This window comes from Microtus ochrogaster, chromosome 18 (genome assembly GCF_000317375.1).
Source record: "Microtus ochrogaster isolate Prairie Vole_2 chromosome 18, MicOch1.0, whole genome shotgun sequence".
Lineage (NCBI taxonomy): Eukaryota > Metazoa > Chordata > Mammalia > Rodentia > Cricetidae > Microtus > Microtus ochrogaster.
Window position 1 is genome coordinate 56327052 of NC_022020.1, and position 19640 is coordinate 56346691.

The 19640-nt window shown below is 35.2% G+C and overlaps 1 protein-coding gene across 2 annotated transcripts in view; it reads right to left on the bottom strand.

Moving 5' to 3' along the window:
• Positions 1-19640, bottom strand: part of Dcc (DCC netrin 1 receptor) — a 1026209-nt gene that overhangs the window by 254952 nt on the left and 751617 nt on the right. For both annotated transcript variants that reach the window (XM_026783657.1, XM_026783656.1), the window contains exons 10-12: positions 10705-10853; positions 8970-9108; positions 4928-4977 (exon numbers count right to left, since the gene is read on the bottom strand). In XM_026783657.1, coding sequence (XP_026639458.1) covers positions 4928-4977; positions 8970-9108; positions 10705-10853 — 338 coding nt within the window. The remainder of the gene's footprint in view (positions 1-4927; positions 4978-8969; positions 9109-10704; positions 10854-19640) is intronic.

Here is a 19640-nt window from a genome sequence, read left to right on the forward strand (position 1 = left end):
AAATGAGATTAAAGTCAGAGGACTTGCGGAAAAGGGATCAAACTCTACTTTGATTACAGAGGAGGCTCTACCTTAGGGTGCTCTCATACTTAGACAGGTATGCTATTATCTGACAATGTTTCTTCTAAAGTCGTCCAGTTTGTGCAAACATGGCTTAGTTTTGTTTATTGTATAAATTAATAATAGTTAATTATAAAATATGTGCCTCACATTATGATTTGAATTTGCTTGGTGTTTAGCATCTATTTCCGCATGGTTCCAGAACAATGCTGCTAGATAATTAGAGGCTTTATTTGATTGCCAGCCAACCTTGGGGGCTGAGATAAGGGCTCATTTTTGTAATTCCAATTTTTGCCTGAAAACTTTCAATAACAAATGCATTCTATAACTTTAGATTGAGAAAAAAATAATTACATTTGGAAATGCCCCAAAATTTCAAGCTAGTTTACTGAAGTTTATTGAGGTATCCCCTTGTTCTCTTAACAAATTGCAGTTCTTCAAAGTTGTTTGCTTTTAGAGGCAAATACATAATTTTGAGACACAGAATCTTCCAAATAGGTTCAAGTAGTGGTAAGTTAGGTGCATTCACTACCTGTTTGTTGCTTACGACAACATATCAGACATAAATAACGGAATTATGGGTTTTGCATTACTGCTTCAGAGGGTTCAGCATGTCAGTCCTTTAGCAGAATATCATGGTGAACAGAAAGAACAGAGAGTGGAGGAGAGCTGAACTGGAGAGCAATGTATCAACAGATAACACGCTCACAAGGTTCTACCCCAATTACCTGCTTCATCCAGCTCAGTTCTACCTCCTGTTTCTAGAACCGTCAGAAACCGCACCAGGCTCTGTGGAAGGGATATTCAAATCAAAAACCAATGAGGGATGTTACAGGATCCAGCCCAAACATCAGAAAGCTTTATTCTCTTTTCTTAGCGCACTCTATTTCCTACACCTGTTGGGTTCCAAATATCTTCAGGACGGGTAAAGCTCTTAGGCACTGACCTAATGCTCAACTTCTGTCAGGGACCTAAACCACAGAGATCTTAGACCACTTGAAGGCAAGATTTATTTTATTTAGTTGTTTTTTTTCTTCATGCCTCTTTCCTTAGTATGAAACCCAGTACCCAGATACAGTGTAGTAAAGTGATCAACAGCCAAATCCTCATATCACAGTGTCATTACCCTGTGTGGTTTTGGGTATATATAAGATTTTATAAGCTTCAGGGTACTTTGGAAACCAGGGGTAATTAAAAAATTCATTGACCTTACCATTTTTTACTAGGTCTTAAGCCACCTTGTCTACCAACAAGATTGCATGCTGGTATTCTTCCATTCTACTATCTGCATGGTAAATTTCCCCCTATATTGTATCATTTCTAGAAATTGTAGTACCTCACAAGTTTGTAATCAAAACCAGCAACATGATTAAAACAATACAATTTCTTTTAATCATTTTATTCCCTTTTAGTTATTACCCAACATTTTTCTCCACTTATAAGAAAACAACCCAAAATATACCTTCACTCTGTTGAATCTTTCAACACTTTGTCCATTTTTATAGCCTTCCCATGGCAGTAATTTTATTGTCATTATTTATCTGTGTCCATCGTCAGCTCAGGGCAGGGTTAACAGTTCCCACGTTCTGTAAAACTTTTCTACTACTAGCTAATGTAAGCCACCCCACCTTTTTCACTCATACTTTCTCATCCCATTTGACCAACTCCATGTGTTATTTATGCCAAATTTTGTCTTCAAAGCATTTTAACTTGGAGCTAGTTATATTAGCAAGGCTTTACCCTGAGTGTGCACAAAGTTAGTCCCTACTGATGTGTTAGCTCTTGCATCACCTCTTCCTACATCCTCCAAGCCATTGCCTAACATGTTAGTGTCCTAAAGCTTTTCAAAGAACTTTTCACCCTCTTATGCTAATTGTTGAATTGTATATGATCTTATTTCCACATATCCAATATAAATCAACCCTAGGAAGTCATGGTGTTTGATTGCCTTTCTGAAAAGCTTTGCCAACAAGATCCAAGCTCAGAGTTGATATTCCAATAATTCATTTCATAAACAAGACTTCCAGGATTATAAGGCGTAAAGGAAAATGATAGTTGAATTGCAGAGCACATTGCCAGGTACAGACACCTGCAGTGCTTTAGTGACTTACACTGTTAGGTGCTCATTAAAAACGAGTCAATAAAATTGGTTCCAATTAGTCTTATTAGTGTGTTAAATCTCACAGATAAATTTCTTGCATTTTTATAGCTTAAACATATTTAATACGATACCAGTAGATGTTTTATGTAAGTGAAAATTTTGTAATCTCCAAAATCAAATCACAGAGTGCCTTCACCTACTGGTGGGATTGAACCTATTCATGTTCTCTGACTAATCAACCATTCCAACTATAAGGGCAACTTCCATGAGCTAAATTAAAATCAGAAACCTTATCACTAGACCTAGGTTCATTTAATTTAAGCCTATTATTAAGACTCCCTCTTTTAAAAAATGTATGACTTGAAGGAAATCTCATTAAACCTCACGGAAAGGCTAACACAAGCTCTGACTGCAGAGCCAACCAGAAATGGGAACATTAGAGATGTGTGTGATGAAGTTTAAGTTACAGGTGATAAGAGAATGAAACAAAAATTCTAATGGGAGTGATTCTGTTATATATTTTAATATCTTTGTCAAAATCCCTTGTATACATGCACTAAGTCATACATTACTGCGTATATACTAAAGAGCAGTGCACATATCCAAATCAGGAAAGGGCAAAACTATATTAATATTAAAGCCCCCAATATATATTTTAACATACGAAACATAAATAATGAGAATATCCTATAAAATCTTTTCCGAGTCCTGCTTAGACGCATCATAAGTTCACACTGACACTGAATTTAATCATGTCTGAAAATCATTAAACCTTATCATAGACATCATAAGGAAATCCGTAGGAATTGTATAAAAACTCATTGATTCTGCTTTCCTCAGTAGCAATTGATACCTCTAGTTGTTCATCTAGTGGGACCATTGTAATTTCTCCTGTACACATTGTAACATTAACAGTTGTCATACTGCTCTTGTTCTGGAAATTATATTGTTGAAATTTCATTAGTATATTTCTTCTGTCATGCCTAGGAGATTCTACCCAGCAAAATGTATCCTAACCCCTCTGATTCTTAAAATCTTTCAGCTCTATACCTTCTAATTTTTTCCTAGCTTTATGTATAAGTGTTGAATTGCACATGAATCTATGAAGGTGAACAAACCCTTGCATAGGATTTTCCATCTCCAGTGGTTAGCCCTGGATACATAAATACCCATATAGTCACATTCAAGAGTGATAATTTATTTTTGTGACAAACCACTTGATTGAACTTAAGGCTCACGCCATGAGATGACACCCATCCTTGATGTTAATCATAGGTCCCAGAACCTGAAACTAGATATGTAATGTACCTAGTATAAAACCAAATTCTATTATTCTGCTCAAGGAACATAGTCACAAAATGACTACTAATGATATTCTGCTATACCTATAAGTAAGTCTCTCTCACTCAGCCATCATCAGAGAAACATTCTCCTGCAGGAAATGATAACATGATAACTAGTATAAATACTTACAAATGGACAATGTATAGAAACTGAGAGACCTTGGAACACACAATCCTAAATGGGATGCCTTCATCAAAGCCTTCCCCAAAGGGCTAAATGAGCTATTAAGAAGTGGAGATATAAAGAGTGTAAGATCCATCTAATCTACATGGATAGTAGAAAAAGACAAGATCTCCTGAATAAATTGGGAGCATGGGGACCTTGGGAGAGGGTTGAATGTGAGAGGAGAGGAAGGGAGGGGAGGATAAAAAAATATAGAGCTCAATGAACATCAATGAAAAAAAGTGTAAGATCCAGAAGGGATAGACAAATACCAAGGAGACAGTGTATTCCAGACACAACAGTATTGACAGACAAATTAACTCACAAAGGCTGTGGCACCGTGCCCAGAGACTGCACACATCCAAACCAGGATGGGTCTCAACTCTGAGACTGGAAAGTAAACTTCAACTCCAATCCCAAATATGAAGCTATCTCCAATTAACAGCTATTTACAAAAAAATATTAGTTTTCTCCACAGGAATCTCATTGATACATAAATCACACTTGTGGGTGAAGCTCACACCCAGAAGTTCACGATTGAAGCAAACGAGCCCAATTGTGTTTCTGCAGATTTTCTTTGTCACATACTGTTTTGTTGGGCACCTTTTGTCCCTACTGTTCTTTTGTTTGTATATTATGGTCCCCAATTTTTCCTTGTTTCAATTCTATTTTTGTGTATATATGTTTCTATCTGCATTCATCTTGTAGTTCTTCAATGTTTTGTTTATTTATTTAATTCTAGTTTGCTTGTCTGTTTGTTTTATCTGCCTCTTTGTTTTCTAAAGAAAGAAAAGAGAAAGCACAGAGTAGAACGGTAGGTGAGGTGAGGTGGGAAGTATGTGGGAGGAGATGTTGGGAGCGGAAACACTGGTCAGAATATATTGTATGAATTTTCAGTTAAAAATTAAATTTATAAAGATTACTGAGCTAAATGTTATTTTAATTTTATCTGAATTAAAATAGTACGGTCAAATATTAGATTTATTTCTGCAGTAGTAAATATAGATAAGAGATACAGTCTTACTTCTTGTTAGAAGAGCCTTAAGTACTCTAATACCTACTAAACCAAAAGTGCTTATACAAAAACAATAGTTCTTAACTCAGTGTATCTTAGTCTGGTTAAAGAGCTTGTATAACCAAATACCACTCACTAGCTGTTCCATTGCATTACCTTTATACCAGCCAACATTCTACTTGGCAGTGTGATGAGCAGAGTATGTGTATCCTAGGTAATAAAGAAATCGACGTAGGCTGACTTACCCTTGAATTAACCACTTCCAGTGAGATGTTCTGCGGTGGGGCGCCGGGCACTGCAAGGAATCAAACAAGGGATGAAGGTTACTGCCAAAGTCTTGAAAAGAATTCCAGCCGGCTGAAGAAAAGAGAAAGTGTATCCTTATCAAATTTCATAATGAGAACTCAGTAAGATAATGCCAGCACGTGGCCCTTCTCAATTTTCCTGGAGAGAGAAGAAATAAACATTTGTTTATTTGTGTCTCGTGGGGTGGGTCCCTTGGCTATTCCTCTGTGGAGCACCAGCTGCGGTAGCAAACACTGACATCCAATTACAGCTCTGTGATGACCTCCCTGGCGGAACCTCGGGAGGCACCGCAGTGATTTTTCTAGAGTGGTCTTTAAGGATTATCATACTGTGCTTTTCAGGATCCGCATGATTTTCTGGTGGAATAGATCGTTGTAATAGACACCTAGGTGGTTTAATCCCTATAATGCAGTCGTTAATATCTCCTAGAGAGTGAACAAAGGAAGTGACTCCTCATGCTCTAAGCTATTAATAATTAAAGTTGTGTAACATTGAAGCAAGCAGGTTCACCAATAGTATTTGGTCCATAAATTCTATGAACAAAAGACCAGTTAATTTCTCATTGGACATTTTCTAGTTATTTTATTATGTTTCCCTCTATTTAAAATTTCTTAAATCATGTTAAAAAGAGTATATTAAGATCCCTTTTGATAGCTGTCGTGAAGATGTACTCTATGTAAGTCTCCTGCCATGTGAACAATTTGAAGACAACCATTGAATGCATAGCTGTTATGTGTCCAGAAATGGCCTTGCTGTCAGGGTTGAACTGCAAATAAATAAAGCTCCTAACACACCCTAGGTTCAGAAATGGTATTCAATAACTTCTTAGCATCATTCATTTATTAAATGACACATCCTCATTTTCATTTGTGACACACTGGTGAGTGAGATGGGATGGACTAATGTGTATTTTCACATCTCTGGGCCATTCTTCGGCCCTGCTTCCTCTTCTTTTCATGGAAAGTGAATGGTATTTGTAGTTTGTAACATAGGACCAGCAACTGACTCTGAATTTCGTCTTAAAATTCTTCCCTACTAGGGAGGGCATGCTGTCTCTCTGACTAATTTCTGTCTTCTTCAACTGACAACCAATTAATATGGATTGAATCCGTGACTAGATGAAAAATAAAGACCTACTTAAGGATTGGTTCCTAGATCTTTATTAGCATGATGGAAATTGCAATAATTTGTTTTGCTTTGATTTGAATTTTTGCAGTGCTTAATAAAGATTGTAGCCAATGTATTCTGTGATACAAAGCAAGAGGCATGTGCTTATGAATAAAGTCACTAAGCAATCTTTACTAATATTCCATTATTTAAGGAACACCTCAGATGTTTTAGTTAATACTACAGCTTTAACTGAGCAAAAAATAAAATTTTCACACGGCCAAATGTTTTACAAATGTTAATGTTATATCATCAATACAGAGGGTAATGTTAGGTTTATGTGCATAACCAGGAGGCAGAAGATGAGATAGTACATTATTTTATAGAAATGTTACAAAGGTATAATAATAGCTATTCTAAAACCAGAAATTTAGATACAAATTTTTCATTTCCAGAGTTTAAATTGAAGTACTGGTTGAAATTTTTATATATTAATTTAGTTGTACTTAATTTTTCAGAATGTAACTAACATGTTTATGGTACCAGTTGCATTTTAACTTTTATCCCTGATGAAAATTAAAGAATAACATTGTTCTACCTCATATCATTTAAAAAACTTCAGAAATATTTTTTATTCTAAAAACAGATTTTGGAAATTATCTCAGTTACGGTTTGAATCTGCAGCAACTGCCAATGATGGGATTTTGGAAGAAAGTCAGAGTGTGTTAGATTTTTTTATTTGGTCAGGAGTTTGTGTGAGATGTGATATCTTCAAATGCATATTAGAAATCCTACAATTTACTTTTCTATAAAATCTTTGTAAAGTTTTGGGTGAAACTATGCAATTAATGCAACACATTTCCCAAGCTGGTAGAAACTCACATAGACATAACATTATACTATATGTGTAATGGAATCAAAAAACAGAAACAGATATTGACATAATAAGCAAATATTAAACACTAATATGTGTGTCATTTATTATGTTAGTGTGTGCATAGGTTAGACTATTTAATTTTTATTTATAATGCAAAGTATCAAAGTAGACTGGTACAGTGTGACTGAGAAACTGTAAACAAGAGAGAGAGTATTCCACATAACTCAGTCCGTCTAAATGTGGTACATAATAACATTACCTGAATAGCTTCAACAAAGAAGAGAAAACACTAGATGAAGTAGAAAGAAGATACTGGGCAATGTCAGGGTGGAGGCCAAGAGCACATGTTTTAGTAAAAATTAGAAGAATGGAGTTGATTATTAATGTGGTTATAGAAGAAGTCAGGGTACCTACACAGGAGTCTCTCAGACTCCCTCATTTTTCTCATCAAGTGCATCTGATAAAGAATATTTAGTGTTCCTCCAACAACGATATTTACTCGGGACTATGATTATGGAGCTCATTTTCAAGTGACAGACATTTTCCTGGGCACTGCAGCTTTTCCAGGAGATAATTCGTGAACTAATGAGTCACAGTCTATCTTTCTCACTTATGACATTTAAAATCAAAGTGGAGAGTAAGGCCACACTATTACAGTTCAGAGTGTGAATTGAATCTACATAAATTATGTAAAATATTCATTTTCATTTGTTTTTCTTTTATTTTTATAATTATAAGCTATGAAGTAATTTATTCAGCCAGTGCATATTCTGTTCTCTCTTGAATAACGGAATCAGACGGTTGGGCAGAAGAATTGCATTAAAATTAATACTGAAGTGGCCTAAGAGTAGAACACCCTTTTGAGGGAAATTGCAAATGAGCATCACTCTTTCCGTTATCCTTAAAAACATCCATGTCTTTCTTCATGCTGTTAATATTCTGTGAAGAATCTACTTTCCCAGATTAAAGTATTTTAGATCAAGAATCAAATTGAAGGTATTTTTTAATCAAAATATCAATAATTTATAGAATGAAACATACTAGCAGGAAATCCAGGCTAACTAAAGCTGGCTCTTGATATGCTTTAGTATTCATGGGAGCCATCTCTGCAGTTCCACCCCTGCCTGAATCTCCATAGTTCTATTACAATCCATACACTAGCCTGTAACATTTATTTAATTTCCCAGGCTTTTGTTATCATCTATTCCTTTGGTCTCCAGTTTCCTCTGGCACTATTTGGTTAAACCCATTATCATCATTAGGAATCTTTCCTCCCTTTCCTTTCATTTGAAAAATATGCCTAAGCTTTCTCTTAAAATGAAGGTGTGCACATTCATGTTTGCTTCTAATATTTTAAGTGCATGTTTACTTAGTAAAATCCTTTGATATACTTTCCAGTTATTTGATATATTTCATAATTTATACTTTTAATCATTTGCACCATTTAAATGATAAAGGAAAGCTACATACCTTCTGTATCAGTTCACTCATATAACAAATGTGTTTGAGTTGAACCATATATAGAAAAGAAAAAATACAATCACAAGAACAATTTGAGCTCTTACATAGTAACCACAGTTTGGGAATTATTCACTAATCCATCCTGATTCACTGTATATAAATTGTAAATTTAAATTTGACTGCAGTACCACAAACAAGTTGCCTACATTTCTTAATTAGTATAAAACATTGCGGGCTGGAGAGATGGCTCAGAGGTTAAGAGCATTGCCTGCACATTGCCTGCTCTTCCAAAGGTCCTGAGTTCAATTCCCAGCAACCACATGGTGGCTCACAACCATCTGTAATGAGGTCTGGTGCCCTCTTCTGGCCTGCAGGCACACACAGACAGAATATTGTATACATAATAAATAAATATTTAAAAAAAACATTGCAAAAGATATTAGAAAAAACTACACAACAAAATCAATAACATGTAATCAACATTCTTTTCATTTCATAACAGATATATGAGTAAAATTTTTCTGTTTATCACTTACCATCTGAAAGTGTAACCACTGTTATATCATCGGTAGATACTCCTGGCCCATAACGGTTATAAGCTAAGAACCGGAGAGTATATTCCGTGAATTTTTTCAGGCCTTCCAGTTTATAAGATAGTCCATCAACCTCTATATTCTGGAGACATAAAATACCGGAATAGTTATTAAGGCAGCACATTAAAGCAGAAATGGCAGCCATTCTGTGCAATCAGTGACTTGGATGTTAGGCACTTGCTCATGGAAGCAACTCCATCCCTTTAATGAATTGCTGTAAAACCATCCTTGTGTCACACACCCCCCTACTGAAGTCTGAACTACTGTGAAGACTACGTGTTAAAACATCACCATGTGATTTTTATAGTCATTAAGTTTCGATCTGTTTAACGCTGCCCAGAACACGGAATAGTATGGGTTATTCCATTCCAATTGAAAGGACACAGATTCTTTCCAGTGCCTCAAACTCAATTAATTCACCAAGAAATCACAGATTGTCATTTTCTTGATGTGATAGACGCATGGATACCAAACTCTCTGACACTCTGGCACAGGTTTTGTGTCCCCAAGTGCTGTGGTGGAGATTGTAACTACCCTTTCTACTTTTCTACTTCACACCTGCAGTGGGGAGCTACGGAAGGCTAAGGTCATTACAGAAATCAGAGCCTGCGCTCATCAAAGGAGCTGTTGTTTAGTTTTATATGATGACCCCCAGACTACCACTATCAACACTGGGCAATATGCCTCTTGAATATTTTGAAACAAGCTGCAGAGAGGCTTATATAAAATTGAATGGGGGATACAGTTTAAAAGTCAGAGCTAAGAGTGACATGGGAACAGCCAAGGAAATAAAGCAGAATTACTGATTACATAAAAGCAGTTCAGCCAGCCAATACTGTCCTAAAAGACAGCTAAGAAGTAGACCTGAAATATTTCTAATTAAATCTCTGGCAAATTTGTTTCCAATGGCAAGTCCTCATCAGACATTTTACATGGAATCATGAAAACCATTCTATGCTTGGTAACCTCTATAAACAATAACCTAAGATCACTTTCTCTCATTCTTAACTTTTCTCTGTATATGTATTTATATCTTTTCCACACATAGGTGATAATTTGGAGGAATCTTAATAGTTGTGCATATGATTATACACATACATCAATAAATGTTTTACATTTTACTTGTTCATCCACACACTAACTTACTGGTACTCTACTTGAAAAACTCATTCCTCTCATTTTAGATTTCTATTAAAACCATTGTTTTAAATATAAGAATCAATAAAGGTTGGGAAGAGTGAGCTTCTAAGACTAAGTTCAGAAAACAGCTGGTCACAGCATGAGGGTGAAGAGAAGACAGAATAGCCTAAACTATCTAAGAGTAGAAAGAACAGTTTGGACTAGGCCACTAAGCACAAAGCAAATCGTTCTTAAGTCGAGTAATGTAAAGGAATATCTCTGGGCACAGGATATAGCAACCCATCCTGGACCAAGCTACTACAGTCAAAGTCCGAACTAGCACTTTCATTATGAACTCCACCCTATTGTCTTTTACCTCTCTCATCATCACAGTGAGATGAAATAGTTTAAAAATTTCCAGCAAAAGTCCTTAGAACCACCCAGTTATTCAACGATCATGCTAAGTAATGAACTCTTTCCTGCTCTGGCAAGGTCCCCCCGTCTTTGTTCCTAGAGACATCCAGAGGATGGAAGGCATGCAACACCTTTCATTACTCACCTGTTCTTTCCCTGTGGACACCTCCGTGCAGAACAATCTATAGCCTTGGACTGGACCATTTGCATAGGCAGGGGGTTCCCATGTAATAAGAATTGAGGTAGGTGAGGTAGATACAGCATGCAGGTTTTCTACAGGCCCTGGAACTTGCACTGTATACAAAAAAAAATTCATGCAGATAAGACATGTTGCTTCCTCCAAATAAACAAATATGTATTCTGTGTAGCTAAAAAAAATAAAGGAATATCCACTGCTTCTAGAGTCCTATGGGATAATAATGTTAAAGTATAATAAGAAAATACAGTAATGAAACTTTTGTAATCACTTAATTTTGTTTCGAGGGAAAGGTTAAATAAATTGAATTGCTCATTTTATATTTTAATTAATGACAGAAAGAAGTAAAACTCTTAATCTAAACTTTTAACTAGGAATGTTTCCATTCTACTAGTAGGCTTTTGGATGTGTATTGATAGTATCTACAGGAGGAAAAGGAAAATAGAATAGCATCTTTGATTATTATTTTTATTTAAATAAACAACACACCTGAACACAATTCATTACATTGTTGTTAGGTCAGCAGTTTATCATGTATTTGATTGTAGGTCCTTTAACTTTTTCTAAATGATTTCATTTTCAAATTACCTTTTTGATTTTCTCTCATTACTATTACTTAATCACAAACAAATCATTTGTTTACTAATAAACTTTGATACACACAACCATTTTTCTTAGCTAAAACACTTCTGTTCAGTTGTGTTTGTAGAGTTAGAGATTTTCAGATTTTTCTGTAGTAAAGGCCAATATTTCTCTCTGGTTTTGCATTTAACATTTTGACAGGCAAGTAGATTCCTACATTTTATGATCCATGATTCACTATTGTCCTCAATTGATTTGGGGTTCAAATTTTTCCAGAGGTTACTGTAAAGATTTTCTTTACGTTACATCATCTGTCCTTGTAACCCATCCGTTCATTTATTTGAAACTTTCTTTTTTTCTGACATAACATTGTCCCGGATTTTCTTGATTTAGTCATCATTTTAAAATCATACTGTGTTCTAAATCCTTATGGTTCTTTTAAATAAGTAACTGTGGTATTGAAAACAAAGTTTTTAAAATGAAGTGTTTTCATTACTGCTTGGGTGTCAACACTTCTATGTTCTTTTGGTGAAGAGTGATAAAAAAAATCTGCCTTAAGCATACATATATACATATTTACTCATGATATTTATATGCATGTTTGCACATGCATGTATAGCACATATTCCTATTGTGGTCTTTTTAGAGGTGTTTCAGTACAGTGAGCATTTTTCTATGACAGTGTTCTACTCTCTACACACAACTTAAGAGACTGCTGTCAATCAGAAGATATCAATTGTGTCACAGTTTATAGTAATATAAATAGAATTGCATTTTAAGAAAATCATGGGAGAAAACATCAAGAAATATAACAAAACATGTACACCGATGCCCAACTCTTTGTCATAGATCAGTCTTTTAAAGAATAATAATATAAAAAAATTATATATGATTTGTGAGTACTTAAGTATTTGTATGAACAACAGAAATATTTAAAGAGTGCTCCTTTCTGAGTTACAATATGTTATTCTTCAAATGAGAAAAAGAAAAGACGGGAGCCAAACATGAGAACTAGTGATTTGGTTGTGATATGTGTGAAATAGTCAGTACTGAAGATTTTAAGACAGATTTTTAAGAACTGGGTTTCATTTTCCAAGGACAAATTATATCTAGGAACCCTGGAGACTCCCATGTGTGTACTAGAATGGAAGAGCAAATGATTGGTTTCTGCTCGGTTGTCTCACAAAAAAAAAAAAGGGTTGGAAAGAAATAATCCAATTACGTTAATGTTTCAGTCAGTTGATGTTTTTTTAAAAAGTGAACTTGCATTTCACCAGATCCATTAGGTGTTAGGTGACAACTTTGCAGAAAATCAAAGTATTAAAAGTGAGTGCTACACATATCCTGGGATTCTAAGTGTGGTTTGAAACGTTATGAATTACTCCTCTTGTCCAGAGTAGAGCACGTGAGAATTGGGAAAAGGAAACTGTGATGTCTTTCGAACAGGACAGAGGTTGTGCAGAGAAATGAGAGGGGAGGTGCATATCCATATATCACTCATTGCAAGCAATCAGTGAATCCATTTATTTTATAGGAAACCAAAAGAATCATTGAGGCTTGGGCACCAAGAAGATGAGATAGGCCAAATTCATCGCCATTTCACACAGGTATCATAGAGAATTATACTGTAGAGTTATATACAGTTCATGATGGTGTGGTGAACCCCTGAGAATGAAATGAGTCTATTCTTCTATATGACCTTAAGTGCTGCTACTTGGCATCATATGGTTTCCTGTGAAAGTACCCCAAATGCTCTCTAGATTCTCTAATAATGGAAACAACTATCATGTCCACAGGTTCTGCACAAAGCTTGCTACACAGGAATTGTTTTAGAAAATTGTGTCACAGGAACATCCTCAGGTAAAATTACCAATCCTACCATTAGTGAATAACCTTTAAAGTGTATCATGTCACATAGTCATTATTGATTAGAGAATACATGTGATTAGTTAATACAAGTGATTGCTGCTAACTTTAGAAACATGGCGAGAATAAGATTGGAATATGTGTCTATGAGTGCATGTGAGCTTGTGTGCTTTGTAATTGATAGTTATGTGTCTTAGATACTGTTGATTATGGAATACCAGGTCACTACTACCCTCATTTGGACCTAGTTGCCGTGGATAGTGCCAGCCCTAATCGTTTATTCATTTGTTGCATTGGTCTATGTTGCTAATGGTTATTGAATAATGGTATAGACTTTCAGAAGAATTCCAAGAAGATATAATAGACACCAGAAGTGCCGGACACCATTCAGAACACGTACTTCAGTGCTTGACCCGTTGCTAGACAACGGAGAGCATTTGCTTTGCTCTGGTGATGTCTCAATACTAAGTTGTCTTTTGTCTTAAAATATAATTGATGGGTTTATAAGATGGGAAGAATATAATTGATAATCTCATAAATTAAAATTCAAACATCACAGTCCTATATATTTGAGTATGCTTGTATATCAAAGATTAAAACCAATTAAACATAGTTTTCAATAAAATTCCAAAACTCTGATTGAGATTAAAACACTACCTTTAAGATGATATTTCTAAATATCACTTTCCCTAGTGTCAAGACACTGAGACCCAGTTAATTTTAAAATGCTTATTAGTCATAAAGGTGCTATAAATTCAGATTCAAAAATTCCACAGTAATTTTCCTTTTAAACTATAGCTCTATTTAAATATGTGGATAATACATTGTTTCTTGTGAAGTATAGATGTATATTTATATATCCATGAATAAATATACATATAAATAATTTTATTTATGTTAAGGTGCTTATTTAGAAAAGATGTTGAAATGTAATTATTGTGGTAGGACATGTGTGATAGGTGCATATGAGCTGCAAAGAAGAGAAAGCCTAAAAGGGATACTCACAGATGTTCAAAAACCCGTATTAGATGTGAAATCAATACAGTTAACAGATTCAGCCTTCCACTTCATTACATTTTTAGTATGTCAGTCAAGAAACTTAATGGTTTTAACTGCTCATCATTTCCAAGATGCGTTTAATAGCCTCTACTGATCCCCTCGGACAATAATTTAGTGGCAAACTGCATCTAATTTCTCTCCATCTCAATTCGAGTTACCTATTTCTTCAAATAATGAAGTGACTTCACGAAAGAGGAAGAATCCATGCAAGTAACTCATCAATCAATGTCAGTCTAACCAACTCCAATTTAAATTTTCAGTATGGCATTTCAGTAGAAATTCCTTGTAACACCTGCGTCTAAGAACAAGTTAAATAGTTACTATGTAGTAAATGGAATCTATGAGATATCACTGCTTGCCTTGAGAACAGAAATCTGTGATTATATATGGATATGTGTTTTATAGGATAACAGAGCATGTTACAATAAGACCTTGTTGTATATTAACCTTGAAGTGACATATTAGTCAAATCTTTAATAAAAGCAATCACATGTAATACCATCATCAATTTGAGGATAGGATGTGCGGGAGAGGAAAGAGGGAGAAAGAAAGAGGGGAGGAAAGAGGTAGGAAAGAGAAAGAAGAAAAGAGAAATGGAGCCATGGTCTAACAAACTGCAAAAATGTGATTATAGATGGCAGGATGACAGTCAGAGAGTATGCTAGTCTTGTCCCTTATCTGACTTTGTTGAGCATCTTGAAGTGACTCTGCTCCTAGATGCAGTGTATCAAAACTGGAAATTCATATTTGAAGGTGTGTGACCATAGTTTCTGTCATCTGGGTTCATGATTCTGTCAACGGTAATAACTAATGTGTTAGGACACCTCAGGCTGATTTTCATTCTAAAAAATCAGTGATTCGGCCGGGCGGTGGTGGCGCACGCCTTTAATCCCAGCACTCGGGAGGCAGAGGCAGGCGGATCTCTGTGAGTTCGAGACCAGCCTGGTCTACAAGAGCTAGTTCCAGGACAGGCTCCAAAACCACAGAGAAACCCTGTCTCAAAAAACCAAAAAAAAAAAAAAAATCAGTGATTCGGTGCCTTAAAATTCTAACTACTGATTGCTAATTATGTTAGGATGTGAAAATGATGATGGTTTCCCTTAGAGACATCTACAATGTTTACTTATTATTATTATTATGAGTGTTTGCTATCACGTGTGTATGTGTACCATATGAGGGCCTGCTACCCCTAGACATCAGAAGGAAGCATTTGATCTCCTGAGCCGTGGAGTTTCTGGGTTACCACATAGGTGCTATGTAGGGAACCTGCGTCCCCCACAAGAGCAGTAGCTGCCCTCAACAGTTGAGCCATTTCTTCAGACCCATATTAAACTTTCAATCACAGATTGGTGTCTATAAATCTGCTATGATTTTTTTATAATAGATCCTTTCCATGTTTTTAATTATGAGCATTTTGGTTCATCTGGTTAAATCCAGTAATATTTTAAGTTTTGTATTATGCTCTTGAGCAAGAAGTAAGTCATAGAACATATGGACAGTTGCTCCCAGATATTTATTTTTCTTTCCCTTGTATCTCTGCACTTTTCTGGCTACAATGTGCTTTCCTGAGTTCCCAATGCCATTATTATTATTATTATTATTATTATTATTATTATTATTATTATTATTATTTTAGTCTGACTGTTCTAACATCTTGAAAGTTTCAATAATCTACCCAAACAAGAATATAATCTAAGAGTTCCAAAGAAATGCTTTAGGAGGATAAAGACATGCCACAGACTAAGAACGCTGAATGAGCTGATATTTTTCAGCCATTACACTGATGGTTCACAGCAGGGAATTTGAAATGGAGACAAATGTTAGTGTCAGTGAATATGCAGTTGAGCATCTGAATATTTAAAGAATTTTTTTTAAATGACTGAAAAGTACAATGAGTTCTAATGTTCTTAAATTGTCAATTTAACAGCTATTACTTTTAAAAGACAAAAGAAATGCCCGATTTTGAAAAAAAAATAAAAAGGCATTATATGTGTTGTCATTCAAATAATGACCTATAAGTCATATACCCTCAAGTGGGGACAAAAATTTGAAGATGATTCTCTTTATCTGCTTAATAATTCACATGTGATCTGGGCTAAGCTTTAAAGATGATAACAGGAATGTAAGCAGTCATCTGCAGTGATCTGAATGGATTTTGCCCATAAAGCTCATGTCCTGTAAGGAGAAATTTGTACTCCAATGGTTTCCTGAAAGAATGATTTACATGCAAGTCATTTCTAGAACTACTCACAGTTATTGATAATAAAGTTCATGCGTTGATTGCCTTTTGGTTCTTTAATCCTGTAGTTAACAGCTCCAGTGATATTTATATGAAATCTGTTTCTATTCTGTATGAGTAAAGCAACATCAAAAAGCCTACTGGCGATGTAATTCTCACTATAATGAATCTTGACTAAACTATACACATTTAGGAGATATGATGGTAATTTGGCAAGGAGGAAGCGAAAAAACTGTTGGATAGATTTCTAGGAAGATACCACAGGAGTGTTAAAGGTTTTGCTTGAGATAAATAATTATTATACCTTCATTTTGCTTTTAGTTTCAATAGACACCTTTTTGTTAATACAGGATGCACTCAACAGTGCCATTGTGTATGCAAGTATTCATAAACAATATATAGGTACAGCTGTATAAAATAAACATAATCTGTGACATGTCTACCATATAACTTATGTATTATTGAGTATATGCAAGTATACGTGGTTATCTGCTACATATATTATAGTTAAATATAAACAACCCTAATGAGATACAGGAAAGTTGAAGTAGTCTAATAATTATATTGATTAAAAGGAGTGACCTCAGGATAAGATACTGCTTGGAACATCCTTAAACGTTTTCACTAAGACCACAAACTGCTAACATAACTTCAAGAAGCATATGAATTGTATTGAATTTCAATTTTTAAAACAATGCCAAGAAATGAAATGTGTGGTGGAGATTCTTGAGTCTTGTTGGAGTTCTCGAATATAATTTTTTATTTAACAACTATCTTTAGTTATTTTTTGATATGAATATTTTGTGCGCATGTCTGTACATCATGGGCATACCCAGTGCCCAGTGAAATCAGAAAAGGGTGTTGGATTCCCTGACACTGGAGTTAGAGAAGATTTACACTGCCTGGTGGGTAAAGGGAATGGAACCCAAGTACTCTGAAAGAGCAGCCAGTGCTCTTAACCACTGAGGCACCTCTCCAGTCTCCGAGATGGCAACTCATTTACACTGAGTATAGAGAAGTTAACTGTTTTTGTGATGTAGAAAAGTGAAGCCCAACAATAAAAGTTGAGAACTTAAACTAAGTTACACATAAAGTGTTTGTTTTAACAAATCTCATGTGACATTTATATATCAGTGGCTTCTTGAGGTTATACAAACTTGATGATGCTGACCTTAATACATCACCCCAGATAAGACAGGTCTATTTATTTAGCTATAAAGGCCAGCTGACTTTGAAGTTTAATTGCACTTTATGTTTTGTTTTTCTGTTTTTTCTGAAAAATATTTTATGGTATTTTCAAGAAAGATATGAAAGCATGGTAAATAGGCACAAAATCCTTAGAGATTTAAAAGAAGCCCTTATCGTAAATGTGAGGAAGGATGGTTAAGCATATAGCAGGTCTGGAATTCAAGCTAGCCTTTAATGTGTAGTTGTTAAAGATGAGAAAATAGACTCTTTGCCAAAACCAATTGCTAAAAAATGATTAAACATTTAAGATTTACTTTGGTGGAAAAATACAGTGCTTAAGGAAGACAGAAGAATTTGATGAATCAGGAAATATTAATATGAAAAGATTTGATGGGTAATGTATGGCGGTGACCTTTCTAGAACAAGCTGGTAAGGGGGGGGCAGCTGCCACATTCTCAGACAAAGGCTTCAAATGATGACAACTTCAAATAAAACTAGTACGAGCAATGCCAATGGGAAGTAAATGAAGACAGAGGCTCATCACATGGTGAGGACAGAAGGTACTTTTTCATAATGTATGAGACTACCATTACATTGCTGCTTTGTTTGGTTGCATGCCAGAAGCAACTAAAATTTTGTTCCACCAATTTTAGAAAAACAGTGAGGTGTCGCTCATGACACCCAAAGACATCTCAAAGTCCAACAACTTTTTTTTTTCAAAACGATTGTCTATAATTCAGTTTGAATCAAATATTATAGCACTTGGAATGCTGAGGCAGGAGGATTATGAGGCCAAACCTACCCTTGGGCCGAACCTCTAAAAAATCAAATATGAAAAGAAAACTGTTCACAAAAAAGGTATTTTCAAAATAATTTTTTTAAAAAAACTGAAGAACTTGAGTCATTTCAGATAGAAATCATGCAGCGTGAACAGTGACACTTGGTTAACTGCCAAAGAGCCAAAGAGTCAGGAGCCAGACACCTGAATCCTAAAGTGAAATCCTTTTTGCTATTTAATAACAGTGTATCATGGAGCCAAGGCACACATATAATATGAACATGACTTTTATCAGCGTTGCATATAAATATTTAAATGCAAATAATCATATAAAAGCTGTTACACAGAAAAAAAAACCTCTAAGTAGCTAGTAGATGTCGCTTCTACCAGAAACAGAATTCTTTGTTCATTTCCAAATTTCTGTTACCTTCCTAGACAATTAGAGAAAAATATACTTTTTCTTCCTAGTTCCAGGACTGTTTGAATAATTTGAATAAACGTTATATATGAAGGGATGTCAATTCTGTACTTACAGAATGTCTACCAGGACATTGAAGAAATCCTTATCAGAATTCCGTTTATAAATCTCACCTGGCAAAGACACACCCTTGTAAAAGAGAAGAAATTTGTCTACAAATAAAAATTGAGACTTGCCACCTTCTTGTATACATAGAACTTTTTTCACTGTTTTATTTCTGTAATAGGCAGAGGCCAAGTTATTGTTCCATTCCTATAGACACACCACAGGTAGAATCTTCAGGAAGCCTATTTCCTGGCTTCTGCTTGCTTCACACTGATTTGAGACTTACATATCCTTCAGGTTCATCTTTCTGCACACAAAATCTCTGCTTTCTATAAATAGATAAGTACCAGAGAAGCAGGTGTCTTCAGCTCGTGCCCAACCCAGAGTGTTTCCCATGGCGATAATGTAGCTAAGTCCCTGCTGCCTTTTTCAAAGTTGGCTTGTACTGTGGGCAGTGGGAGGAATCGATATCTGATATTTGTAGGTTTAATAGAGCTATAAAGGACATGTATAGATTGCTCTTATAAAAGAACCCCGTTACCATTTGTTAGAAGAGAAGGAAACAACAATCTTTTCCAGACAGCTAAGAGGGCAGATTTTTCTACATGACAACAAAAAGATCCTACCTTGAAAGATACAATCTCTTTGGG